Below are 27294 nucleotides of genomic sequence, written 5' to 3' on the forward strand. Positions count from 1 at the left end.
ATTAAACTCAAAGGGACGCAGAGAAATTGAATTCCTGTTTAATATCGCTCTTTTCATCTTACAGCAGCAATAGGGAGCCTGTGGGCCTCCAGATGCTTTTTTAAGACTCCCGGCTCCCCTCCTCCCTTACCGCAGGCCATGCCGGATAGGGAGTTCAACCACATCTGGAGAGCCACAGATTTCTAGCCCTGCCCTAGAGTTTCCAGGGGGAGGTGGTAAAGGCAGAGACGAGGGAAGACCGAGTTTCTCCATCCACTGGCATTTTCTCTTCTGAGTTTAAAGGCTGGCTGATGGAACTGCAATATGATAAAGGCACTGCTTTCAAATGGGATTCTCCAACTGGGTCGATCAGTCCTGAAATTATTATATTCAGTCTCACATCCCCCATGTCTCTGGCGAACGCCTGGTCTGCCAGATGTTGCTGGACTTCAACTCCCACCATCCCTGACTGCTGATTATGTTGGCTGGGACCTGGTGGGAACTGGAGTCCAGCAACATCTGGAATGCCCATCTTCCCCCCCCACCCCCCGTTTTATGCCACATTGGTGGGATCCCAGCAATAGCGCTTCCCACAATCCAACGCACCCAGCTCCTCCATATCTGCTGGGCTCAACTCCCAACCCCAAAGCTGGCTGTTTTCCACCACACGGCTCGGGGTGGCAGACTTGGGGATGACGCTCACCCCTTGCTGCAGAGCCCAGCGCAGCAAGACCTGGGCAGGCGGGCGCCCGTGTCGTGCAGCGACCTTCGCCACCTCTGGCCGCCCCACCAGCTGGCCAGTCCCCAGCGAGGAGTAGGCCTGCAGGTGGATGCCCTTGCTCCGGCAGAAGCCCAGCAATTCCACCTGCGCCAGTTCTGGGTGGAACTCCACCTGGAGGACGGAGGGGGGCACCCGGCACACTGCCAGCAGCTCCTCCAAATGCTGGATGCTGTAATTTGAGACCCCGATGGCCCGGAGCTTCCCGGCCTCGTACAGCCTCTCCAGAGCCCGCCAGCTCTGCTGCCGCCGTTCCCGGTTGCCCTTGTCCTCCTGCGGCCGGCCTTGGGTCCCAGGCCAGTGGATGAGGTAGAGGTCTAAGTAATCACAGCCCAGCTCCTCCAGGCTTCGCAGGCAGGCTCCTTCGGCCGCCTCCTGCCCCTGGTCCCTTGGGCTCAGCTTGCTGGTTAGGAAGATGTCTCCCCGAGCCAGGCCGTGGCGCGGCAGCAGCTCGTGCAGAGTGTGCCTGATGTCGGACTCATTGCCATAGACGGCGGCCGTGTCCACCAAGCGGTAGCCGTTCCCGAGAGCAGCGTCCAGGCTGAGGCGCACGGGCTCCTCACCCCGCAAGCGGAAGGTGCCCAGCCCTAGAAGAGGCATAGGGGCTCCATTGTTCAGCCATACTGTGCGCTCTAGTGCCCTGGAAGTGATAAAAGTGAGGGTAATAATAATAATAATAATAATAATAATTTATTTGTACCCCGCCCATCTGGCTGTGTTTCCCCAGCCAATCTGGGCGGCTTCCAACAAACATTAAAAATACATAAAAATGTCACACATTAAAAACTTCCCAGCCTTCAGATGTCTTCTAAATGTCAGGTAGTTGTTTATCTCTTTGACATCTGGTGGGAGGACATTCCACAGGGCGGGTGCCACTACCGAGAAGGCCCTCTGCCTGGTTCCCTGTAGCTTTGCTTCTCGCAGTGAGGGAACCACCAGAAGGCCCACAGCGCTGGACCTCAGTGTCCGGGCAGAAAGATGGGGGTGGAGATGCTCCTTCAGGTATACTGGACCGAGGCCATTTAGGGCTTTCAAGGTCAACACCAACACTTTATATTCCACTGTGCCCCTTGGGAAGGTCTGCTGCACTCAGCTGTCCAACTTTCTGCCACAGGAAGGGTAGGAGCTGTGCCCCTTGAGATGTTGCTGGACTCCTGTCATGGACTGGCTGGGCAAAGAGGAATGGTGGGAGACACCAGCTGGGGAACCCCCAAAGGGAAGAAGGCTCAGAGCCCGGGGATGGGTGGTGGGATGAGGATGGGTGGCCAGAAGGAGAAGACTAGGAAGAGGAGGCTCTGGAAGCTGAAGAGGTAACAGGGTTAAGTGAGCAGGAAGAGTCTGTGGCAGAGAGCAGTTCAGAATCAGAGCATGGAGAGGAGGGGTGGGGCAAGAGGCAGAGATGGTTCAGGCTGCTGAAGAAGCCAGGGTGTCTCTCTCTCTTGCTGTGAACAGCTCCTTTCCCCCCCTGATCTCTCAGAACACGGAATGAAGAGGGTGGAGCAAAGAGAGACAAGGTAAAGGAGTCTTAGGTTACTGGGAAAGGTCCTGGGAAAGAGAAGTCTTAGGGAGCAGTGGGAAGGTGGGGACCCTCAGTCCTCACAACTGCCCCATTGGGCTGAGACCTACTGGGAAGAGGTGTGGTGACCACTAGGCCTGAGCTGTTTTGGTTTCTTTGAATAAAGTTAACTTCACTGACACTGGGTGTTGGATTGCTGACCTGCCCCTGACAACTCCCAGCAGACTGGTGTCCTCCCACAAGGACCACAGGATCCCTATCCTTCTTCCATCTCTTTGACAATAGAAGCAGGTTGTGGGTACCGCAGGGCTGCTGCTCTCCATCCCACCCCACCTTGTGTTGTTATATGCACCTAGCAAAGTGAAGGGCAGGCATGGGGCACCTGCGGCCCTACAGATGTTGGGACTGCAATTCCCACCATCCCTGACCATTGGCCATGCTGGTTGGGGCAGTTGGGAGTTGGAGTGCAGCAACAGTTTGAGGGCCAGTATCGCAGGCAGGTACCTGGTCCAGCTTCAGCTTAGATACCTCCAGCAAACCAGCGAAACCACCTCTGTTCCACCGTCAAGAAGCATTAGGAAATTAGCTGGACGGGCCTAACCCAAGACAGTAGTTTCTGCGCTTGAAACGATCCCGAGCACGTCTACTCGGAGGTGGAGTTTAACGGGGTTTGCTCCCTAATAAGCTGTTCGACAGTGGAATTTGCTGCCAAGGAGTGTGGTGGAGTCTCCTTCTTTGGAGGCCTTTAAGCAGAGGCTTGACAACCATATGTCAGGAGTGCTCTGATGGTGTTTCCTGCTTGGCAGGGGGTTGGACTCGATGACCCTTGTGGTCTCTTCCAACTCTATGATTCTATGATTCTATGATTAAGATCCGAGCCTCGGAGGCGATAAATAGCAAGCAAAGTAAGCGGGTATTATGGGCTGAAAATCAGGCGTGTGTTTGGGTTTCTCTGCGGGAATCTGCAATTCTGGAAGCACCGTTGGGCGCAAAGTGCTTGTGCAAGGAGTGGAAACGGGTAAATCACACACCCTTCGCCACATGCAAAAATTAAAGGTGGGGCAGCCCTGGCTTCCCTCCCCCGCGGAGCCCTTACCAGGATGCGGGAAGCTCCCGCGACGCCCGCTCCATGGCTGCTCACGGACTAAGACGCGTAGGCGGAGCTGAGGACCAAGGACGAGGGCGGGGGTCTGGAGGGAGGTGGGCGTGGCTCATCGAATGTTGCTGAATGGAAGGAAGGGTTCGAACGCGGGAAGGGGCGCGTGACTTTTCCCAACACGGGGGAGGGCGATTCATGAATGGCGCGGCTGCTGGTTCGCCCCAACCGCGGCCGCCTCCTATATGACTCCAAATCCCATCATCCCTCACCATTGGCCACTTGCAGAATGGCGGCGAAGGATGATGGGAGTTGTAGTCCTAATAACACCTGGATGCCTGCAGGTCCGGGGTTCAACCCTACCCAGCCTTGAGCACAGCCAACTTCCCCCAAAGCACATGACTTTTCCCAAAGAATCCTGGGAAGAAGAGTTTGGATTTGATATCTGTTACGGAAATTACAGGGGCGGGGCATATCTTTAAAGTTAAATATTACAAATATCATGCCTGAATGTATCCTTTCAACTTGACAGCTCAGGGAAGTTACCTAGCTTTAAAAATAATATAAAATCATCTCCTTTGCCAGTTTCCTCCACTCCAAAGCTATTTCCCCTTGAAAAAGGACTCCAGGAAGTTCCCAGAGGTGAAAATTGCTGGGCTCATTGTTAGCCAAGGGAAGCCAAATCTCATCACCTGACTCGCCTCAGGCTCCAGACATGCAAAGAAAGTTCTATTGTACTTTTGGGTGGTGGGTACTTAAGACATATTTGTCTATTGTAATCTTATACCTGAGTCTTGCCCTGCCACTTCTGCTTATGCTAATCTTGTACCAAGGACTTGTCTGGACATGTTTGCCAAGGTTAACCCCTCCCCTTTTGTGACATGTCCGTGATATAGCAATGATGCTGTACGAACTGTATTCTGGGATATGGTGGGAAAGTTTTAAAAGTCTTTGTCACCCCATCCTCGGGGTTCAAATTTCCTCTTTGAACCTATTGTGCAATAAACTTTGGTCTACAGCCATTTGCTCCGGTTGGTGACTGGAATCCTTCCTTTATTCCGCAGGGACCCGCGGGCTCTGCCTGACGAGATGGGTGACTGAGCAGCCTCACACCTAGATTTTTCCATAACAATATCCTACCGAAGGAGTCTCAAAGCGGCTAACCTTCTCCTTTCCCTTCCTCCCCCACAACAAACACTCTGTGAGGTGAGTGGGGCTGAGAGACTTCAAAGAAGTGTGACTAGCCCAAGGTCACCCAGCAGCTGCATGTGGAGGAGCAGAGATGTGAACCTGGTTCACCAGATTACGAGTCTACCGCTCTTAACCACTACACCACACTGGCTCTCTGGGAGCTGGGAGGGTGCTGGGAATTATAGTTCTGTGGGTGGGGGTAAACTACAATCCCCAAGATTCTTTGTGTGGGGAGAGGGAGCCACCTGCTTTAAATGTATGGTGTGTATAGGATGTCTCTTCAGAGGAGCCATCAGAAAGAAGGTGTTCATGAGGCAGAGTGGAGTTTGATGGTGGAGAGGACCAGGGCACAGCGATCGAGCACTCACTGCTTTGCATACAGACTGTCCCAGGTGCCATCCCTGGCATCCGCAGGTGGGGCTGGGAATGTCTGAAACGCTAGAGAGCCTCTGCCAGTCAGTGTAGACAATGCTGAGCTGGATGGGCCAATGGTCAGACTTAGTGTAAGGAAGCTTCCTCCAAATCAAGGGACTGGGGTGCACCATGGCTCAGTGGCAGAGCATCTGCTTGTGGCTGGAGATTTAATCCTGAATGGCCTCTCTGAGCAGGGCTAGGGGAAGGCTTCCCACCTGAAACCCAGGGAGGGCGGGGGGGTGGGGCACTGCCACTCAGTGTAGACCAGCCTTTCTCCATCTTGGATCCCCAGCTGTTCTTGAACTACAACTCCCATCATCCCTGACCACTGGCCATGCTGGCTGAGAATGGTGGGAGTTGCAGTCAAATAACGTCTGAGCATCTAAGTTCGAGAAAGTCGGCAGACTATTCTGAGCTAGATGGACCAATGGTCTGATTTGCTTTAGGGCAACTTCCTATGTTCCTCCTGGGGAGACCTACTTACTCCGCCTTATATTTGTGCTTCTTTTTAATTCACCCCCCCACACACACCATTTATCTGTGCCATTCTAATTACAGGGGCACACATATTATTATTGTTGTTTATTGTTGACATCCTTCTGTCTCGAGAGACAATGGAGTGGCCTCTGGGGGTGAAGTTAATTGCAGCACCAAAGTGACCTCCTCTGGGAGCAAGCCTGAGCAGTGCCATGCATATGGGTGTCCTGGGTTGCCCAGACAACAACACCCCCCTCTAAGCCCCACTGAAGTGGTGCAATGGAAAACAGAACAATACGTTTGGCTCCAGCTTGGCTGCAGGAGTTGCTGGAAGGCATACATCATCATTATTACTATTACTGTTACTATTATTATCCTTAAGGTCCGTATAGTTAAAGCTATGGTTTTCCCAGTAGTGATGTATGGAAGTGAGAGCTGGACCATCAAGAAGGCTGATCGCCGAAGAATTGATGTTTTTAAATTCTGGTGCTGGAGGAGACTCTTGAGAATCCCATGGACTGCAAGATGATCAAACCTCTCCATTCTGAAGGAAATCAGCCCTGAGTGCTCACTGGAAGGACAGATCCTGAAGCTCAGACTCCAATACTTTGGCCACCTCATGAGAAGAGAAGACTCCCTGGAAAAGACCCTGATGTTGGGAAAGATGGAGGGCACAAGGAGAAGGGGACGACAGAGGACGAGATGGTTGGACAGTGTTCTTGAAGCTACCAGCATGAGTTTGACCAAACTGCGGGAGGCAGTGGAAGACAGGCGTGCCTGGCGTGCTCTGGTCCATGGGATCACGAAGAGTCGGACACGAGTAAACGACTAAACAACAACAACAAATTATTATCCTTTCACATACTCAGGCATCTGGTTGGCCACTGTGAGAACAGGATTCTGGACTAGATGGGCCGTTGGTCTGATCCACCCAGGAGCTCCTTAAATTCTTAAGTTACCAAATGTTTGGTAACTTGGTGCATTGGGTGGGTGGGTGAAATCCCTGGGCTGAGCCCCAGTTCAATTCCCTGGCTTGATCATTCAAAGGCTAGGTTCAAATCTCTGCTGAGCCAAAATAACTTGCTGGTCTCTGGCCAATCCCCATCTCTCAGCTTAATGTTGCAGGAACAATTTATTCTCTATTGGCAATAGGCTGTAACACAAAAAAAATCTGTGTAATTATACAAGAAGTCCAGGAGTTATAAATAAATAACCTGGAAGAAAATTGTGGACTTCACTATGTTGTTGGACTCTGAATCCCATAAGCCCCAGCCAACCATGGCCAATGGTCAGGGATGATGGGAGTTGTAGTCCAGCAACATTTGGAAGGCCACAGGTTGCCTAATATCCACAGAAACATTCACCACCCTTTTCCAGTCAGCGCACAGCTTCAATCTAAAACCAATTCCATGAGTGTCAACGTAAAGCCAGCTACTAATCTAGTGATGACCCTCTGGGAGTTAGCCAGCACAGAATTGATTTTTTGCACATCCAACCAATACCATCACCCCTCTTGTAACTCATTAAGAAACTTAAGACGAGCTTCCTCCAGAACTGTATACATCGTTATGTGTTGCGAGGCATGCCTTCCACAATTATTTCCCATCATTCCCTGCCCACATAACAAAAAATGGAGCAGCCTTCTTAGCTGGGCACTGGGTGTCCTCCCTAAGTTCCAGAAAACAAGTCCATTATGGGCATGCACATAGGAATTTGTTTATGGGCACCAGAGTTTAAGAAGCTAGAACGTGTGCAGAGGAAGGAGACCAAGGGCTTATCCACACTTCCACTTGTCCCCTGCGCAGGCCAAAGCAGTTTTCCCCTTGCCCCCTCCCCCCGTCACAGGGAAAACCTGCTCTTTAGTGCTAAATCAGAGCAAACGTCAATCTGGAGAAACCCCGAATTGCCATTTGCTCTGATTGAGCGTTAAAGAATGGTTTTCCCCAGGGAAAGCAATGGGCAAGAGGATGAGCACCAAAACGAAGGACAGCCTGGAAACCAAGTTTAGGAATGGTTGAGGGAGTTGGGTTTGTTTAGCTCGGAGAGGAAAAGACAGGGCTTCTCATCTTGCTGCCTTGTCCTGCCCCTTTCCCCTGGGGACACCCTGCTCTTCGCTGCTGAATTGGAGCAAACAGTCGGGTTTTCCACTGATTGACATTTACTCTGATTTTGTAAAAAGGAGCGGGTTTTCCCAGGGAAAGTGGCAGTGCAAATGGGAAGTCTCTCGGACCCATGTTTTCTAGGTGTGCAACAAGCAAAGGTTGGATGAGCCCCAGGAAGTGACATGGCAGCCATCTTTAAATATCTAAAAGGGCTGAAAAGTGGGAGATGGAGCAAGCTCGTTTTTTGTGGTGCCAGAGGATAGGACCCAAATTGATAAATTCAAATTACAAGAAAGAGGATTTCAACGAAGCAGTACAAAGAGCTCTCTGAGGGTAAGAGCTGTTTGAAAGTGGAACAGACTGCCTCAGACACGCAAGGGGAAATGGAAAGGGAGGGAAGAGGAAAAAATAAAACACAGCCAGCAGTTCTTAAATGGTTCTTCTTCATAAGGTACAGTGGTACCTCAGGTTAAGTACTTAATTTGTTCCGGAGGTCCGTTCTTAATCTGAAACTGTTATTGACCTGAAGCACCACTTTAGCTAATGGGGCCTCCTGCTGCTGCCAGAACACGATTTCTGTTCTCATTCTGAAGCAAAGTTCTTAACCTGAAGCACTATTTCTGGGTTAGCGGAGTCTGTAACCTGAAGCGTATGTAACCCGAGGTACCACTGTAATTGAAATCAACAGTAAGCAAAAATAGAGTAAAACGAATGTCAGCATTTTTCATGCCTGGACAGGCTTGCCTTAACAAAAATGTTTTAAGCAGGTGCTGAAAAGAGTCCACTGCAGGCACCTGGCTAATGTCAATGGGCAGGGAGTTCCAACGTGTAGGTGCTGCCACACTAAAAGTTCCATTTCTTACAATTGCAAAACAAGTATTTTGTGGCACCCGTAGCTGTGCTACTTCTGCAGATTGAAGCAGCCAAGATCGATTCCTTACAAATGCTGTAAGATTCTGTTGACAACTTTATTGAACTACCCCCAGCAATATCACTAGGGGGTTCGTTGATAGTGCCTAACCTGTTATTTCCTTTGTACAGTCTAATATAATTCATACATTTTTTATAAAAAACTTGACTTATAGCTCTGCCAGAAGGCCTTGGCAATGTTCACCAAAGTTGTCCTTCCAATAAAATATCATTGGACGCAAATTTGACGGATACTGGGAGATGTTGTGTAAATTTAATACTTTTGGCAAATCTTCAATTATATTTTCCCCCTGCCAAAAAAGTGGGGCGGGAGGTGGTGGAACACAAAAATTGGAGAGTTGGTAGCAGTAGCAGAAAATAGCCAGCAGAGAGCACCACACACCACATGGTACTTTGAGGGTGGGGAGAGAGAGAGAGAGAGAGAGAGAGAGAGAGAAATCACATACTGCACACCTTTCCTTATGGGGATGGAGAAGCTATAAGGAAATACTATCCCAGAGTCCTTTTTTAAAGAATCGCAACATCTCCTCTCTAGATCCAACGCCTGAAACATCCAGATCCACCTCTTGCTGTGGGGTTTTTCCACTTGCCTGACTCAAGCCACACCCCAGCACCTTAAATATCCCTCCTGATCCCCCCCCCTTTCTCAACAGACTGCAAATTGGGGTGATGGGTGGCGCTGTGGGTTAAACCACAGAGCCTAGGACTTGCCGATCAGAAGGTCGGCGGTTCAAATCCCCGCAACGGAGTGAGCTCCCATTGCTCGGTCCCTGCTCCTGCCAACCTAGCAGTTCGAGAGCACGTCAAAGCGCAAGTAGATAAATAGGTACCCCTCCGGCGGGAAGGTAAACGGCGTTTCCATGCGCTGCTCTGGTTCGCCAGAAGCAGCTTAGTCATGCTGGCCACATGACCCGGAAGCTGTACGCCGGCTCCCTCAGCCAGTAAAGCGAGATGAGCGCCGCAACCACAGAATCGGCCACTACTGGACCTAACAGTCAGGGGTCCCTTTACCTTTACTATAGGAATGCCGGAAATTGCCCAATACTGACTCAGGCTCTTGGCCTATCTACATCAGTCTTGTCTACACTGACTGGCAGCAACTCTCCAGGGTTTCAGGCAGGGTTCTCTCCCATCTCTACCCAGAGATGCCAGGGATTGAACCTGGGACTTTCTTCCGCATGCCAAGCAGATGCTCTGCCACTGAGCTAACAACAACCTTCCTGCTAAGAAGAAAGGTTCGAGTCCTCATGATTCTGGATGCAGAGCTGCTTCAAAGAGAAACACAGGAAGCTGTCTGGTACTGAGTCAGACCACTGGTCCAGCTGGCTTGGTATTGTCCACACTGACTGGCAGCAGCTGTTCAGGGTTTCAGGCAGGGGTGTCTCCCAGCCCCTAACTGGAGATGCCAGGAATTGAACACAGGACCCTGTGCATGAAAAGCAGGTGATACAGCCCTTCCCCAAATTTACCAGCTGACAGCTATTTCCCTTTCTCTACCTGAGTGCTGAAGTGGGGGATCCTTGGGAAACCCCCCTCCCCTCCTTCTCTTCCTCCCCCAGATCAGACAGATAAGTGGCAGTCCCTGCTGCTTTGAGTAGGAATTCCTTCTTCCCACTCAAGTTGTTCCAGCAAAACACACACACACACACGTGCTCTGTAATAACCTGCAGGTTTTTGAATAAAGATATCTACTGGAGGAGCGGAGACGTCTGCAGCTCTGCAAACTGGGCAGGGGTTAGGAGAAGAAGGAAAGCTCCTGTAGGCGAAGGGACAGGGAGCAGTTCAGGACGCAGCTGACACCAGCGCCACCCCTTTCCCTTTCTTCCTTCCAGCCCCCACATCTTGGCCGAGGGAGCCAGCAGAAAGTAAGGGACCGCAGCCAGAGGAATAACACCGCGTGCCCAGAATACAGAGCCAGCCAGGCAGCCGAACGGGCGGAGGCAGAGAGAGAGAGATGGGAGGACCTGTCCTGCATAGCGCCTCCTGGCGGCAGACGCTGGAACTGCTCTGCTTATTGGGCCGAGTGTTTATTGAGTACCCCTTCCTCTCTGCTCTGCGACCCCACAGCCCCGCCCTTCTTCCAAAAAGCGGGAGGAAAAAAAGCACCCCATATTTCTGCGCTTCAAAAAAGACGCTCTCGCCCTGCAGCGCCTCCTGCTGGAAGCGGAGAGGATTGGCAGTAGCAGGGAGTTCCGCTGGCGCCTCTGCTTTTGCGACCACCACCACCACTGAGTTGCTGGGCTTTTCTGCTTTGTGGTGAAATCCCTTATCTTTGGGGTGGCGAATCTCGACCAGGCACGGATAAGCCAGCCTTCCCCTCAGCTTTTATACATTGCTGTGCAATCTTGGGGCCGGGGTGGAGGGTGGGGAGAAGAAAGGGACTGCGTGATGGTAGGGAGCGAGGAGAGTGTATATCTGGGGCGGGGTGTAAGAAATTGGGTTTTCCTATATGTCAGAAATGGGGAACCTGTGGTCCCCCAGATGTTGGCCGTGATGGGAGCTGGAGCCCAGCAAAATCTGGAAAGAAGAACGGCAACTGGGGAGGAATTAGGATTTTCCTGGGAGTCCCCTGGGGAACTAAAGTCCTCCTTTTTAGCCAGGGGAGGGGATTTAGAGCATTTCTTATAGATGACTGGGTCATTCTTGGATGGTGGATTACAGTTCTCTCTTGGTCATTGGAGTTGAGGATGGTAGACGGACTTCCTTATTGAACACTGGAAAGATCGCATCAGATTTGGGGCTGTGTGGGGAGAATTAGGTTTCTCGTTCCTGGAGAACTGGGAGGGATTAGGTTTTTGGGGAGGGGATTAGGGCCTTCCCCGCCGCCTCAGGCGACTGGGCTTCAATAAGAGGGGGTGAGTTACTTCCCTGTAAATGTACCCCACCCCCCGCAGGATCTCACAGTTGGTCCCGGTGGGGGAGCAAGTAGGATCCTGTTGGTAAGCGATGGGAACACAGAAACCACCTCGGAACACAGGATCCCGACGCATGTAGCTCAGTGTTGTCAACACTGGCTGGCAGCGGCTCCCCTGGGTTCGAGGCAGGATTCTCTTTCCTACCTGCAGATGCCGGGGAATCGAACCAGGGACCTCTCTGCATGCAGAGCAGATGCTCCACCGCTGAGCTACGGCCCTCTCCAGGATTTCAGACGGCAGACATCCCCATCCCTACCTGCAGGTGCCGGGGGACGCCTTCTGCACGCCGAGCAGATGCTCCAGCATGGAGTTACAGCTCTGCCCCAAAGGGGAGGCAAAGAGTGATGGAGTAGAAATGGGATCTTCTCATTAGAGTGGGAGGAAACCTCTAGGACATCCTTCACTCCCCCTAGGAAGCCCCTTCTAGCCTCCTCGCACCCACACCAGCCAGATTTTCCTTGCTTATCTCTCTCTTCCCCCCCCCCCCACCCGCCTGGCTGTGATCTGCATCCCCAAACAACCGGCCCTCCCAGGACAAAATCGATCGGGCTGGCTGATGGATGCTGCCAATATGGTCCCTTCTGGTGTCTGTGGGTTTGATGGAGAGGATGTGGTACCCTGGTGGGATCCGTGGTGGGAAGCAGGAGGAGGAGAAAGGGGAAGAAGATGATCCGGGGAAGAAGGAAAAAAAGACAGCAGGTTTTTTTTTGGAGCAGCGACATCTCTCCCCCCCACTGCTCCATTGCAGAAGCTGCGCGCGGTCCTCTCCGCTCCCCCACCCCACCACTCCGCCCGCCCCACCAAGACTCTCTCCAGGGTGGAGCAAAGAGGAGGAGGAAGAGGATGCTGGTCGCATAATCTGAGCATCTTCTCCGTGCCAGGGACCGGGGGAATCTGCTGGGGAAGAAGGGGGGGCGAAGAGAGAGCTGTTTTGCTGGCACCCCAAAGCCTCACATTGGCGGCGCCCCCCCCCCCCCAGCCTGGTCTAATAGATCCGCTCTTGCTTTGTAAGCAAAAGGGGCAGAGCAGGCTGGGGGGGGGGGGCACAGAGGAGGAGAGGGGAGCGGGAGACACCCGCTCGCTTGCAACATGGACAAGTGATTGAAGGCGACAAGTCAGCTCTCCGTCCCAGCCTCTCCCCCAACATAGACACCTGCCCCCCCCCCCCGCCCGGCTGGTGGATCTGCACGGATCTGAAGGGAGGAGGGGGCAAGGAGTCGCCCCCTCCCATCCGATTGACTTCTGCCTTTGGCTGTAAAGACCTTCGGACAACCAGGTGAGGAGCTGTGTTGGGGGGGGGGAGTCGGGGAGAAAATACCTGGGCTGGGGTATTAGAGCGGGAGGGAGGGGGTCCTCTTGCGAGGTGGATGCAATTCAGGAAGTAAGGAATTGTGATTATTTTCTGCAACGAATTCTGCAGAGGTCTTCTTGCCCAGTCCCATCTTTATATATAAAAAAGTTAAATGTGGCAATAGAATGGGTTTGTTTGTTTGTTTGTTTTTTGCGGGGTGGGGGTATTTAAAAAAATCTGTCTATATGTGCCCCCAAAATATGTCATGTGGGGGTATGTCTATATGTGCCCCCAAAATATGTCATGTTGTGTGCCCCCCCTGGGTAGAGGTGGGCTTTGTGGGGCAAACATGCATTCCTAAGATGTTTGCTCTGAGAAGGACGGGGTTCAGACACGGCGTGCTGGGGAGGGAGGCAGAGAACAAGGCAGGGAGATTGTAGCCAATTGAGCTCTACTTAGAGTAGACCCAGCGGAACCCATGGACCTAAGTTAGTGGTGCCCATTTGCTTGTGAGTATTATAGTGTCTGGGAAGGGAATGGGCGGCTGGTCGTTTGGGGAAGTGGGGATGGGATCAGAGAAAACTGGGGGAGGACAAAATAATAATAATAATAATAATAATAATAATAATAATAATAATAATAATAATAATAATAATAATAATAGAAGAAATCCGGGATGGTTAAAAGGAGGGAGGAGAATTTTCGGCTCAAGGACCAAGAGGTCTCTCCCACTATTTCCCAGCTTTGTACCTCCCCAGACTTGGGAAGAATACACCCCATGCATTTTAACTGTAACACACACACATACATATGCAGAGAAGTTTTAAGGTCCAGTGATCCCAGTCAAATCCCCCCCTCCACTTTTCCCCCAAACCCAGACAGAGTGCAGATTTCTCGGCTCATCTCATTGCTGATTCTCTCCCATACCTCTTTTCCCCACCACCCACCGCTGTCCAGGAATCACTTTTAACACAAACACAACAAGAAACAGAGAGCCCCGGCTGAATCTTGGCTCCTGGCTGGGACTGCCAGTGCCAAGGATTTAACCAGGGGGATTCCCTCCCCCCCTGCCCGCCTCCACACACTTCCTTTTCCTCCTCCCCATCCACTCCGTGTGAAAAGAGGTTGCAGGGGGAGGAGGGTGGCTCCTGCCTTCAAATCAATGGGAAACCAGCAACAGGAACTGCACCAAGGCAGAAATTGGGGGGGGGGGTGAGGAGGGAAGCACGTGGGTGCCTAGCCTGGCACCAGCCTGGGCACATTTGCACCGCCTTGCACGAGGGCATCCGCTGAGTCTTGTGCTGAGCGGCAGCAGCATGCACACTCGAGGGGTCTCTCCCCCCTAAAAAAAAGCATGAGGTCAGTCTGTGCAAAGACTGTGCAAAAAAACTTTAATTTTTTTGCTGGGAAGCGCCTTGCAGAGCAATCACAACAGGGTCTGGTGCTCATGGGACTCTGATGTTTTTACTTGCATCTTAAATGTGGCACAATTCTGGGGAAAGGCTCCATGGTACAGCATGCCAGCATCTGCTTTGCACACAGAAGAAGGTGCCATGTTCAATCCCCAGGGTCATCTGCAGGGAGGGACCCTTGCCTGAAATCCTGGAAAGATGCTGCCAGTCAGTGTGGACAGTACTGGCCTAGATGGACCAACGGTCTGGCTTGGTGTATTGCAGTTTTCTAGGGACAGGCACGAACCCGTGCAGAAAGGGAATTCGGTTGGGTGTGAGTGTGCAAACGTGCTGAGGAGGTTTCGGAGGGCCACACAAGAGAGGCTGAATTGTTTAAGGCAGAAATAATTGCAAGCGGAAAAAGGCACATGAAATGGCGAGAGGTCAAAAGGGCTTGCAAACAGAGGACACCGCTGGTTACTCTGGTTGCCACAGGTGTCTTGGGGGCAGGCCCCACACAGCCTGGTGTTGGACGGACACAACTTGACTGGCTGCATCCCAGCGGGTAGCTCCTCCTGCCAGGGTGCCCCTGTTCTGCCAAGGAGCCCTGGGCATATGTCGCTTTCCCCGCCTCCCCCAGGGGATTCTTGGGATGTCCTCCTAGAGCCAAGGCCTGGCACAGCATCGCCTGCTCATGCCCCCTTGGCAGTGCCAGTTGCTGCTGCCAGTGAACTCGGATGGGAGCTGGCACCTGCTTAGGGTTGGCCCCTTAACGCTGCGGAGGAGGTGATGGCAAACACATTACTACACACATACACACACAGAGAGGACATTATAAGCGGAAGGAAATGGAAAAGCCTACTTGGATACGGGTAACCTCAAACCCAGAGCAAACGCCTCTGTCACATCCCGCCTGGGCAGGGATTTTTTCAGTTCCCGCACCTCTCAGGTGGGCACCATTGCCATTCTAAGAAAATGAGGTTGGTGCTCATGGCGAGATTCGGAAACCCTAGAAAAAACAGCTCTGTATACAGGCATAGATAAAGTGTGGTTCAGCCCTTAGGGAAGGGGCAGAGCTCAGTGGCAGAACATCTGCTCTGCATGCAGAAGGTGGGAGGTGCAATCTCTGGCATCTCCAGGTGGGGCGAGGAATGTCCCTTACCTGAAACCCTGGAGAGCAGCAAGACTGAGCGAGGTGGACCAATGGTTTGACTTGGGATAAGGCAGCTACTCCACAGCTTGGCCTCTGGGCCCGATTCCAATGCTGGAACTATAAAAGGAGACCGTATCTGAGCACGTGTAAAGTACCTGCTCATCTTTGCCCCGCAAGGCCTGACCCTTGTAAGATGAAGGATGTACGTAGGGGCCCATTCAGTCCAGCATCCTATTCTCATAGTGGCGAACTGGAAGCCCTAATGGGAAACTCCCCCGCTGCCATTCAGAAACATTACCAGTTCCTACAGTGGGGCCAGTGGGCTTCTGAAGCCCAGGGTGCAATTTCCCGGCTGACATATCCATCAGTTTGGTTTTTCCTGATTTGTAGAAATACTGCCCTTTGCGCCCATGCGTCAGCCGCGCACAGAGGCGCATGTCGAGCTCCTTCACATAATCTGTGTGTCATCTTGCCCGCTTGCTTGCCTTTGCCTGGCAAATGTGCCCCTTCCATGCGCTCCTGGTTCGCCGTCTATTGAATATATTCTCATCCACAATGGACATTTTTCGCAGGCTGTGGGCTGCCCGTTTTCAGTAGCCTTTCACCTGCCTGTCTGCTCTTTTTTTTGCTTCGGGACATTGCCTGGGATCATGCACTCCTCCCTCCGCACAAATGCATGTGCAATTAATGCCACTATCTTTTGCCTCGCATGACAGAGCCCTAGCTACCACTTTCCTCTCCTGATCTGACCAGTTCACACTTGGCTACTTCCCTACTATGAGCTGTGCAGGAAACTAAATGCTCACTGCACCACTGATAAAGAGACCACATGTGCGTTTTGCTGCGCATACAATGCCATGGGAAGCCCCGGCAAGCAGCTATCGGATGCATTTTCCCGAAACGGGTATGTGTTTGGAGAATCAGAGGCTAGAGGAGAAAGCAAGGCACCCTCCTCAGTGCTTTACCACCTTAAAACCAGAAGGTCGGTGTGGGGAAAGCACACTGTGTTTGCATCACGTATAGTATTTTCTACAGAGCCGTAACCTCTGCTGGGAGAAAGAGAGGAGGACAGGCTGGCCCTGGCCGACCCCTCCAGGGAGAGGGCAAGCAGAAGGGGAATAATGGGGGATCACCCGTCCTCGGTGCCCCCCCCCCATGCACAACCCAGCACAGAAAGCAGCGGTGGATTAATGGCAGGGATTACAATGCCAGATTGCCCAGCCAAATGGGCACAGGGACCGATTTAGGACAGAGACGTATGGGAGGGAGGAGGGATGAGACACTGAGACAATGGGAAAGAAGGAAGGATCCCATGGCAGAGGGTGCAAGCTCCCCTGCTGCCTCCTGCTTTAAGGTCCCACACAGCTCCTTTGACTTGCACAGGAGCTGTGCAGAAGCCTTCCTGAGCTGGGGGGGGGGGTGAGTTACGTCTGCAGAAGGAAATTCCCTGCCTTTCCTCTTCTCCTGATCTAATGATAGGAACACGCAAAGTTGTTTTATACTGAATCAGAACATTGGTCCATCTAGCTCAGTGTTGTCTACTCTGACTGGCAGTGGCTCTCCATGGTTTCAGACTGGGAGCCTTTACCACCTTTCCTGGAGATACCAGGAACTGAACCTTCTGCATGCAAAGTGAATGCTTTACCGCTGAGCTACAGCCCTTCCCTAATCAAAGATGCCCCTCCGCCCTTGGATTCAACAACCCCCCTCTGCAGTCTTCATCAGTGGGAGAGCAAGTGGCTAGGAGGGCAAGCGATGAAAGAAAACACCTGGTTTGAATCTCGCCACAAATTCACTAGGTGACCTTATTCTCTCAACTTCCAACACCTGCAGTGTGTCAGGAAGCAGGGGGAAAACAATAGTACAGTGGTACCTCGGTTTAAGAACAGCCCTGTTTATGAACGATTCGGTTTACGAACTCCACAAAACCGGAAGTAGGGTCCCGGTTTGTGAACTTTACCTCAGTCTACGAATGGAAGCCAAACGGTGGAAGGGCACCGGTGGTGGGAGGCCTCATTAGGGAAAGCACGCCTCGGTTTAAGAACGGTTTTGGTTTAAGAACGGACTTCCAGAACGGATTAAGTTCGTAAACCGAGGTTACTCTGTACTGCCTACCTCTTTTCAGGGTTATTGTAACTCAGGATGGAAGGCTCTGTCGATTTCAGTCCTCTCAATTTCTCATTTGTCAGATGAGAACAGTTAGATGTAAGTAAGAATGCAGGCAGCTGAGGGGCTGGCTGAGCTCAGACTGAGAAGTTTGTTTGTTTAATAAATTTGTATCCTACCTTCCCTACAAGGAGCTCATACATGGTTCTCTCACTTCACATTTTATTCTCACAACAACCCTGTGAGGTAGGTTAGGCTGAGAGACAGTGAATATCCCAAAGTCACCGAGCGAGCTTCATGGCCAAGTCGCGATTTGAACCCTGGTCTCCGAGGTCTTAGTCCCACACTCTTGCCACCACACCACACTGGCTCTCCGTTTGATGGGGCAGTGCTCCATTTGCCTCAATGGGTCAGCCCCCCACTGAATTCCTGTCAGGTATTTCCTTCCTCCACCTCCATAGCTTTGGGGAAGGGTTGCTCACATCTCTCTCCTCTTCCTTAGCTGGGAATGGGTCCAGAAACTGGTTGATCTCCCAAGAGTCCATTTCCCACAACTAGAAATCAAATATAATCAGCCCAAAGGCTGGTTAATCGGAATAATAATAATAATATTTAGTATTCCTAAAGCATCCCAACACCTGGCACCACACAGCCATCAAGTTAAAAAGTAACAAGCCTGCAGACTTACGACCCGGCGACGCTTGATTTTTACAATGCCGGTTTTGATTTCTCTCTTCCACTTTCCATACCTAATGAGCAGCGTTCAACAGTCGCAAAGTCCAAATGAAAAGGTGCTTATTGACACTGCAACAGCCTCTTATCTGGTGCCGGCTTCTGAAGCGGAATGCATTAGCAAACGGGCCCATCATAATTTCCTTTAAACACACACAGTACACAGAATGGAACACATTAAGAATTTAAATGGAATACTTAATCTGGTTCTGGTCACACTTATTATGGAGCTGAAATGCATTCCGTGTCTCTGCTGTTATGGGGAGGGGAGAGGTGGAGGGAAGGAAAGAGAGTGTTGGCATTTTGCGTCAGTTTGAACGCATTTAAGAGCTTGTGCACCAGAGGCAAACTGCCCCCACCGCTTAAGTTCTCAAGACTCAGGAAAGGAATCTGAAATCCGAAAATCACATCTGCGGGGATGCACAAACAACATTAAAAAAAATAATAATCTCCAGAACGGTAGCTGTGTTAGGCTGTGTACATATTATTGGCTAAAAATAAAAATAAAAATTGCAGCTAGCTCATTCTTTTTCTCAATTTGGATCGAAGCTGGTTTGAGGTAGGGGAATACATCGAAGTGTACTCTTTCATAAGCAACGGCAGGAGGGATATGGATTTTGGGTAATGTCATGTATACGCCGCTTCCTAAACCAGTGGTGGAAGCCAATGGTCGCAAATGGGAGTGCGTACACACAGCCTTAGCCTCTTGCAGTAAAAATGACTGCGAGTCTTAGGGAACCGTAAAGCAAATGTTGTTCCCAACATGGTGCCGGAAAGGCAGGCCTGGGACTTCTAGGGATGCAAGAACAGCTCAGACCAACAGTTCATATAGCCCATCATTTTGGTTCCCCTCAGGGGCCAGTCAGATGCCAGCAGGACCCACAACCGGAACAAAACGTAATGCGGAGTGCTCCTGCCCAGGTTTTCAGCCTGCTGTGCCTTCTCCCAGGATACTCCATTCCAATCAGACAGCCGTGCCCTCTCCTGGATACTCCATTCCAACACCCCCTTCTCCCCACACCCACCCAGTTTTCTGTTTATCCTCTCAATAGACATTCAGTGTTCTGTGGCCGCGGAATACTCAGTTCTCAGCCAGGACCTGAAGACGACAAACTTCCCCTCAGTGTTTTTACCTCAGTAGCTGATATTCTGAGGTGGACTGCCTCTGGATGTGGAGGTGCCATTGCTAACTATCGTGGCTAATAAGGGAAGCTCTGCTGGATCAGGCCCAAGTTCTGTCTGTTTTCCTGCTGGGGCCAGCTGGGAGCATCAAAAAAAAGCTCACAAGCTGGGTGAGAAGGCAACTGCTCATTCCCATACTGTACTGTTTATTTCCCGTAGGCCGGAATTTGGGGCATCTAGCCTCCAAACACAGCCATTCTAGGCAGCCATGCAGAAGCCATCAACAAACCTATGGTTTGTATGTAGAAATAGTAGCAGCAGTAATAATAATAGAATATATCAAATATTAGTCCTACTTAGAGCATACCTATTGAAAACAATAGACATGACTACATGAGTTCTATTCATTTCAATGGGTCTGCTCTAAATATGGTTTAGTTGGATACAGGCCAACAATTCTTTTTAAAAAAATTATATGGCCAGCTATTTATGAAATTATCTAAGCTGTCTACAAAGGGAAACAAACATAACACTTTCCTTTTTAAATGCAAAGCACAAAAAATCAAATCAACACAAATCAAGAGGAATTAACAGCACAAAGCTTTCTAGCAAAGGCAGAAGAGTAGTTGTAGTAATTCTTTCTTAAATTTCTACAGCCAGCCGTCAGGAAGTTTCCTTAAGGCTGTTCACGAAGTGAAATAAGCATAATTAAAGAAACACCGCCAACACCCTAATAATTAAAACAAAACTAGTATAAATAACAGCACAGAATTGAAACAATTTGTGGCTCAGCGTAAAACTGCAGTGGAAGAGCGAAACCATAAGGTTTGTTTAAAAACACATTAAAACGGCTGAGGCGGAGCCCCATCTAATCTGCTTTTAAAGCTTTCTAAGCCAGAGTGAGTGATGTAAGTCAATTACGCACCGTGTGAAAAAGTGCTTTCTTGTGTCTGCCCTGAATCTCTTGCCCAATCAATCAATTTCACTGGGATTATGACGCCCCCTGTGGCCCCAGCTTGGTCCAGTATGTTGAGAGAATAACAAAAACTCCCTAGCCACTCTCCAAACCCAGCAGCTTCATTTTATAAACCTCTCATAGGTAAACAACAAGAAGTAGCAAGAGCCACATAATAACATAGTCCATCATCCTTTTCTCACAGTGGCCAACCAGATGCCCGTGGGAAGCCTCCAAGCAGGGTCCAAGCACCAGAGCACTCTGACCTCCTGTGCCTTCCAGAAATTGGTACTCAGAAGCATTACTGCAGGGGTCAGCAACCTTTTTCAGCCGTGGGCCAGTCCACCGTCCCTCAGACCATGTGGTGGACCGGACTATAGTTTGGAAAAAAATATGAACAAATTCCTACACCCCACAAATAACCCAGAGATGCATTTTAAATAAGAGAACACATTCTACTCATATAAAAACACACTGATTCTCAGACTGTCCGCAGGCCGGATTGAGAAAGCAATTGGGCCGCATCCCCGGGCCTTAGGTTGCCTACCCCTGCATAACTGCCTCCAGCTGAGCAGAGCATAACCATCAAGGTTAGTGGCCACTGAGAGATAGCTTTTTCCTCCACAAAGCTGCCCAATCCTCTTTTCAAGCCATCCATGTTGGTGGCCAATACTGCCTCTTGTGGGCATGAGTTCCACATGCCATGCAACTATCCTGTTTTAAGTGGGACATGCCGGAATTACAGAAGCCGCCCCAGCTTCTGATTCCACCCCGGCATGTGCTGTTTTGGATCCTGTACTTCCAGAAGCACTGTGGTGGCAGATGGGTGACCAGTGGCGGTGGCAGGCAAAGATGCGTATCACCAGGATTGTGCAGGGCAGGGAGTAATGGACCCGAAGGGAGAGAGCTGAGAGAGGGGGCCCCATCGAGGTTGTGCCCCGATTTGCCTCACTGGGATGTTGGAGGGTACGGTTCCATAATTTAACTCTGTGCTGTGTTGAAGGAGGACTTTCTTTGTCCTGATTCTTCCCACATTCAGCGTACCTGATTTTTAGCGTCAAAAGAGAGGGAGAACAACTTTTTTAGCCGCTTTCTCCACACAATGCATAATTTTATAAACCTCTGTCGTGTCACCTCTTAAGTGCCTCTTTCCTTGAAACTAAAAAATTTCTTTGTAGAAAAAGGATGGGAGAAATTCATGGAGGACAAGTCTATTCGTGACTACTAGCCACAATGGCTAAGTTCTCCCTCCGATTTTTGAGGCAGTGTGAATCTGGATACCAGCTGTTGTGAACAGGGCTGTCCCATGGGGCAGACTTGAGGCAGTTGCTCAGTGCCCTCAAGGGCATCTCGCTCACCAACCACCAGGCAAGCGAGGGGAAGCAGTGCTGAGGGCTTCCAGTGAGATCTCACAAGATTTCACAGAGCTCACAAGAGTTCCAGAATGTCTTGCCAGAAGCTGTTGCTGCTGCTACGCAACCCTGGTAAGCGAGGCTTCAGCAGAGGGGCAGCAGCAACAGTGGGGCTGGTGGCATCTTCTGTTTCGCCTCAGGCAGCGAAATGCTAGCTGTGAATCACAAGTGGGGGGCGAAAGTGTTCTTCTGCTCAGTCCTGCTTTGGGGAACCCCATGAGGGCATCTGGCTGGGCATTGGGAGAATGGGATGCTGGAGGATATGGGCCTTTGGCAGGCAGCCCTTTCTTACACACATATGCCTTACATCAGAAATCTGGAATTGCGGAAGCTCATGAGAAGTAGGGTAGTGAAAGGCAGACCCCCCCTTCCTTTCACCAAATGTTTATGGGGTTTAAATCCGTGTTAGCGACTGCACGTATTCCAACAGGGATTGGTAGTTATTCTGGATTGATGAATGAGGGAACAAAGGCGTGGTTGTGCTCTGTGTCATCGGTGCGGACGGGTGTCTAGAGGAAGAGGCATATAATAGCTCCCGCAATTCTATTCTTGGGGCTGGGGCTGGAATCTATTTTTCAGCATCAGTAGGCGGTGGTGTACGTGGGAAGGGGGGAGGGAAAGGGATGTTGCTGTCTCCCCTCTTGCAGAAAAGGAGTGAACAAGGAAGTGATGGGGAGGACAGAGAGAGCTCCTTTTGGAAACATGTTAGCCCAGAATTCTGGAAGTGAGAAGCTTGGGACACAGAAGTGACAACGTTTCTGGAATATCCTAGTACCAAAACAGGGCCCTGTGCCTTTAGACTGACAGCAATGGACTCCAGATTCCCATAAACTCTGTGGACAAAATAAAAGCATGGTTAATCTAATTTATGTACATAATTTTTTATTTCCGTCTCTTCTTTGAGTTCCTGATATATGCACTCTGCTTCTTCCACCAAGTCCAAACCTTCATTATCTTGTCTAGTCAATGCCTTTAATACACTGGCTCTGAGCAGAAGTCATAGTGCTGGTGCTGACCTTTAAAACCCTAAACGGCCTAGGGTCAGCCCTGTATACCTGAATGAGTGTCTCCATCCCATATCATTAAGCCAGGACACTGAGGTCTAGGTCCGAGGGCCTTCTGGCAGTTCCCTCACTGTGAGAAGTGAGGTTACAGGGAACCAGGCAGAGGGCCTTCTCGGTAGTGGTGCCCACTCTGTGGAACACCCTCCCATCAGATGTCAAGGAGATAAATAACTATACAAGTTTTAGAATACATCTGAAGACAGCCCTGTATTTGACGTTTTATTATGTTTTTCTATGTGTTGGAAGCTGCTCAAAGTGGCTGAGGCAACCCAGCCAGATGGACGGAGTATTATTATTATTATTATTATTATTTTATTTCACTAACACTCTCTGCCCTACCTTACAGGTATCGTCTTCCTCGCCATGTCACTCCTGTCTCAACTGAAGGCTTCAGCCTTGCTGCTGGCCTTGTTCCTCCCTTCACCGCTGGCGACGGTGGGTGGCCATGGCGGCACGCACGGCGTTGAGACAGCGTCCCCGGACGGCGGCAACAACACCGCCAAGTGCCAAGAGGCCACGGAGTGCCAGGAAGGTGTGATCTTGCCAGTGTGGTTCCCGCAGAACCCCTCTGTGGGGGACAAGGTGGCAAGGGCCATTGTTTACTTTGTGGCTCTGATCTACATGTTCCTGGGCATGTCCATCATTGCCGACCGCTTCATGGCCTCCATAGAAGTCATCACCTCACAGGAGAAAGAGATCACCATCAAGAAGCCCAACGGGGAGACCACCACCACCACCATTCGCATCTGGAATGAGACCGTCTCCAACTTGACCCTGATGGCATTGGGTTCCTCAGCCCCTGAGATCCTGCTCTCCATCATTGAGATTGTGGGCCACGGCTTCACCGCAGGAGACATGGGGCCCAGCACCATTGTCGGCAGCGCAGCCTTCAATATGTTTGTCATTATCGCCGTCTGCATCCATGTGGTCCCTGAGGGCGAGGTACGGCGCATCAAACACTTGCGGGTCTTCTTTGTCACCGCCGCCTGGAGCATCTTCGCCTATATCTGGCTATACCTCATCCTGGCCTGGTTTTCTCCCGGCATAGTGGAATTGTGGGAAGGGCTCCTCACCTTCCTCTTCTTCCCACTCTGTGTGCTCCAGGCTTGGGTGGCTGACAGAAGGCTCCTCTTCTACAAATACGTCCACAAGAAATACCGAGCAGACAAGGCCCGAGGCCTGATCATTGAGACTGAGGGTGATACTGGCTATCCAAAGTTGGACATGGAGATGGACAACTCGCTAAAGGAAGGATCCGAAGGTCTTGTGGAAGCAGGGAAGGACCAGGATGATGAAGCTCGCAGGGATATGGCCCGCACCTTGAGGGACCTCAAGCAGAAACATCCAGAAAAGGACATGGAGCAGCTTATTGAGATGGCCAACTATCACGTGCTAGTCCAACAGCAGAAGAGCCGGGCTTTCTACCGCATCCAGGCCACACGTATGATGATCGGAGCAGGGAATATCCTCAAGAAACATGCGGCGGACCAGGCCCGCAAAGCCATTAGCATGCAGGAGGTGCGTGCGGAAGAAGATGAGTCCGTGACCAAAGTTGGCTTTGAGCCAGCACACTACCAGTGCTTTGAGAACTGCGGCTCGGTGGTGCTGACTGTGGCCCGGCGGGGAGGGGACCCAGCTTGCGTCACACTGCGGGTGGATTTCCGCACAGAGGACGGGACGGCCAACGCTGGCTCAGACTACGAGTTTGCGGAGGGCACCTTGCTTTTCAAGCCAGGGGAAACCCACAAGGAAGTGCGGGTCGGAATCATTGATGATGATATTTTCGAGGAAGATGAGTACTTCTATGTCCACCTCAGTAACGTGCGGGCAGCCTGGGCCGAACCGGGCCCTGAGCCTCCTCCCAAAGCATGCCTCGGGCCTTCTAAGATGGCCACTGTCACCATCTTCGACGACGACCATGCCGGCATCTTCACCTTCGACGGGGCCTCCATGCGTGTGAGCGAGAGCGTGGGGGCTGTGCGCATCAAGGTGCTGAGGACCTCGGGGGCACGCGGGAGAGTGGCCATCCCCTTCCGCACCATTGAGGGGACCGCTAAGGCCGGAGAGGACTATGAGGAGGTAGCTGGCAAAGTGGAGTTCCAGAATGATGAGACCATGTAAGAGACCAGGGAAGGTGGTTTGTTTTTGTCTTTGAAAATATTGGTGTGGGCATTGTGTACTGAAAACATGAGCAGGAATGCTGTGACACAAGAGGGCCACCAAATTAGATGGCTTTTAAAGAGGATGTGGGAGGGAGGAATAATAGAGCATGAGTCTACCAATGGCTGGTTAACCATGATGGCTATGGGGAGGCTGCCAGGAATTACAAGTGGGAAGTGGGTAGGTGCCACCACACTAAAAGCCCCATTCCACTGTGTGGAATGGTCCTCCTGATAGGATGTCCATCTGTAGGACGCCCTCTCCCGCAAGACACAGTAACTGATTGGGTATATAATGTGTGAGACCAGGGCCGGTTCACCCATGAGGCAAGGTGAGGTGACCGCCACAGGCCACAGGATCCACAGAGGCAGGAGAGAGGGCCTCCAAGGAATTCATCACCCATTGCCTCTGTAGCAGTGGCAGTGACGGCTGTGGCAAAATCCTTGGCGGCCAAATCTGCCTCCTCTGCAGCCATGCCGCCTCTACAGCGGCCTTTCAACAAAAAGGAGGTGCTGCTTGGCTTCCTCCCGTCCCTAAGGAAGAAATGGTGCACCCACCCGGCATGATTCAGCCCCCTCCCCAACTACAGCAGCCTTTGATTCCCACTTCAACCATAGGGGGAAGGTAGATTTATCCCCCCACCCTTTTCCTGATGTGGATCCTCGTTCACCCTTTCTTCCCTAGCCGGGAAGCACCATTTTGCAATTTGCCTCAGGTGGCAAAATATATTGGACTGGCCTTGGGCAAAACAATCTTTTTGGTATCCTGGCCTCAGACTACATTCAGTAATTTGTGGCTGTTACTGTTGTTTTAATGGTGTAGGTTTTATTTCCTGTTCCACTGGGTTGTTATCAAGCAAAATTGAGCCTTGACTGGAGTCCAATGAATGTTAGTGATTTGTTAACATGTATAGCTAGGGCTCTGCAACCCAATACCAGCACCTTGAACCTAGTCTAGTATAGGGTTGCCATATTTCAAAAATAAAGTTGTTGAGCTATTTTTTTAGGAAGACCACAAAATTGTTGAGCTATGGCAGCCCTAGTAGCTAAGTGGCAGTCAGAGATTGCTTTCCCCGTTCCTCCCATCACACCTCCCCTCTGGAAAATGTCAACACAGCTCATTTCCCTCTTCCCAACCCCCCAACCCATTCTCCTCTAGCTCCTGAGATACAGTGGTTTGACGCAAGCAGAAATTCAGCTGCGGAGCGTTGCTTGGCTAGAGCTAAGAAATGGGAAACAGATTTTTTTTTTTAAAAAAAAGGGTGCGGAGCCTGAGGACCCCCAGTTGTTGATAGATTACAACTCCCATTATCCGTGCCTGGCATGCTGGCTGGTCCAACCACACCTGGAGGACAGCAGATTCCCCACCCTGATTTAAGAAATGGGAATAGCATGTTGAATGTTGCACATACCAGGTTTATGTTAAAAGGCATGATGCTGGGGCAGGAGTGGCAAAGCTTGATAAAGGTGCTCTGTACATGCTCAGTGGCACCATTCCTTCATGATGCAAAATTAAAGAAAGACAAGAAAGAAAGGCACACACTGCCATAGGTCAGTGGTTGTTGTTGTTTAGTCGTTCAGTCGTGTCCGACTCTTCGTGACCCCATGGACCAGAGCACGCCAGGCATTCCTGTCTTCCACTGCCACCCGCAGTTTGGTCAGATTCATGTTTGTAGCTTCGAGAACACTGTCCAACCATCTCACCCTCTGTCGTCCCCTTCTCCTTGTGTCCTCCATCTTTCCCAACATCAGGGTCTTTTCCAGTGAGTCTTCTCTTCTCACGAGGTGGCCAAAGTATTGGAGCCTCAGCTTCACAATTTGTCCTTCCAGTGAGCACTCAGGGCTGATTTCCTTAAGAATGGATGCATTTGATCTTCTTGCAGTCCATGGGACTCTCAAGAGTCTCCTCCAGCACCATAATTCAAAAGCGTCAATTCTTCGGCGATCAGCCTTCTTTATGGTCCAGCTCTCACTTCCATACATCACTACTGGGAAGACCATAGCTTTTACTATACGGACCTTTGTTGAGCATCTGAAATGCTCTTTTGAAAATGAAGTGCTGCCTTTATTAGAGTCTCTCTCTCTCTCTCTCTCTCTCTCTCTCTCTGTGTGTGTGTGTGTGCCTGTGATGCCTGCTTTAACTGGCAGCCAATCCCCGAGGTCTTGAGTAGACAAAAGTCTTTTCCCGTCACCTGCAATCTGAGCCTGTTAACCTGGATAACCCACCTTCCAAGTGTCCTGGGGTAAAAGGGACATTCTGTTTTTTTTCATGCAAGATCTCGGCGGCCATTTTGAGTGCCCCGATCTTGTGCACTCTCACCCCAAAAAAGTGCATTTTTTTCACAGCAAGAGCAAGGTGCGGGTCACGTGACTTTCCTGGGTGCGCTTCCTGGAAGGCGTACATCCCGGTTTTGCATCAGAAAAAGTTGGGTGGCGGGGAAGGGCTCCATTGTTTGATGCTAGAGCTTCTGCTTTGCACGCAGAAGAAGGTCCCAGGGTTCAACCCCTGGC

General features: G+C 50.9%; 2 protein-coding genes and 1 long non-coding RNA gene across 7 annotated transcripts in view; 2 read left to right on the forward strand and 1 right to left on the reverse strand.

Moving 5' to 3' along the window:
• LOC310667062 overlaps positions 1-27294 on the forward strand; it is a 150066-nt gene that overhangs the window by 64067 nt on the left and 58705 nt on the right. The window lies entirely within an intron of this gene.
• Positions 23-4168, reverse strand: LOC310667016 (glyoxal reductase-like). Of its 3 annotated transcripts, none has more exons than XM_083418640.1 (2): positions 4157-4168; positions 23-1397 (listed from the first exon to the last, which is right to left on the reverse strand). In XM_083418640.1, the coding sequence occupies exon 2, from the start codon at positions 1355-1357 to the stop codon at positions 533-535; it is 825 nt and encodes a 274-aa protein (XP_083274766.1). In that variant the 5' UTR covers positions 1358-1397; positions 4157-4168; the 3' UTR covers positions 23-532. The 3 variants fall into 3 exon arrangements, with proteins under 3 accessions (XP_083274766.1, XP_083274765.1, XP_083274767.1); XM_083418639.1 differs by lacking the exon at positions 4157-4168 and adding an exon at positions 3370-3442; XM_083418641.1 differs by lacking the exon at positions 4157-4168 and adding an exon at positions 3305-3328.
• LOC310666955 (sodium/calcium exchanger 1-like) overlaps positions 12236-27294 on the forward strand; it is a 29974-nt gene continuing 14915 nt past the window's right edge. The window contains exons 1-2 of one of the 3 annotated variants that reach the window (XM_083418490.1): positions 12236-12674; positions 22971-24741. In XM_083418490.1, coding sequence (XP_083274616.1) covers positions 22988-24741 — 1754 coding nt within the window. In that variant the 5' untranslated portion in view covers positions 12236-12674; positions 22971-22987. Of the gene's footprint in view, positions 12675-21583; positions 21633-21746; positions 21902-22970; positions 24742-27294 lie in introns of those variants that run through there. The other 2 variants (XM_083418489.1, XM_083418488.1) reach the window with 2 other exon arrangements.

The sequence above is a fragment of the Podarcis tiliguerta genome (assembly GCF_965153285.1).
Source record: "Podarcis tiliguerta genome assembly, chromosome: 16".
NCBI classification, from domain to species: domain Eukaryota; kingdom Metazoa; phylum Chordata; class Lepidosauria; order Squamata; family Lacertidae; genus Podarcis; species Podarcis tiliguerta.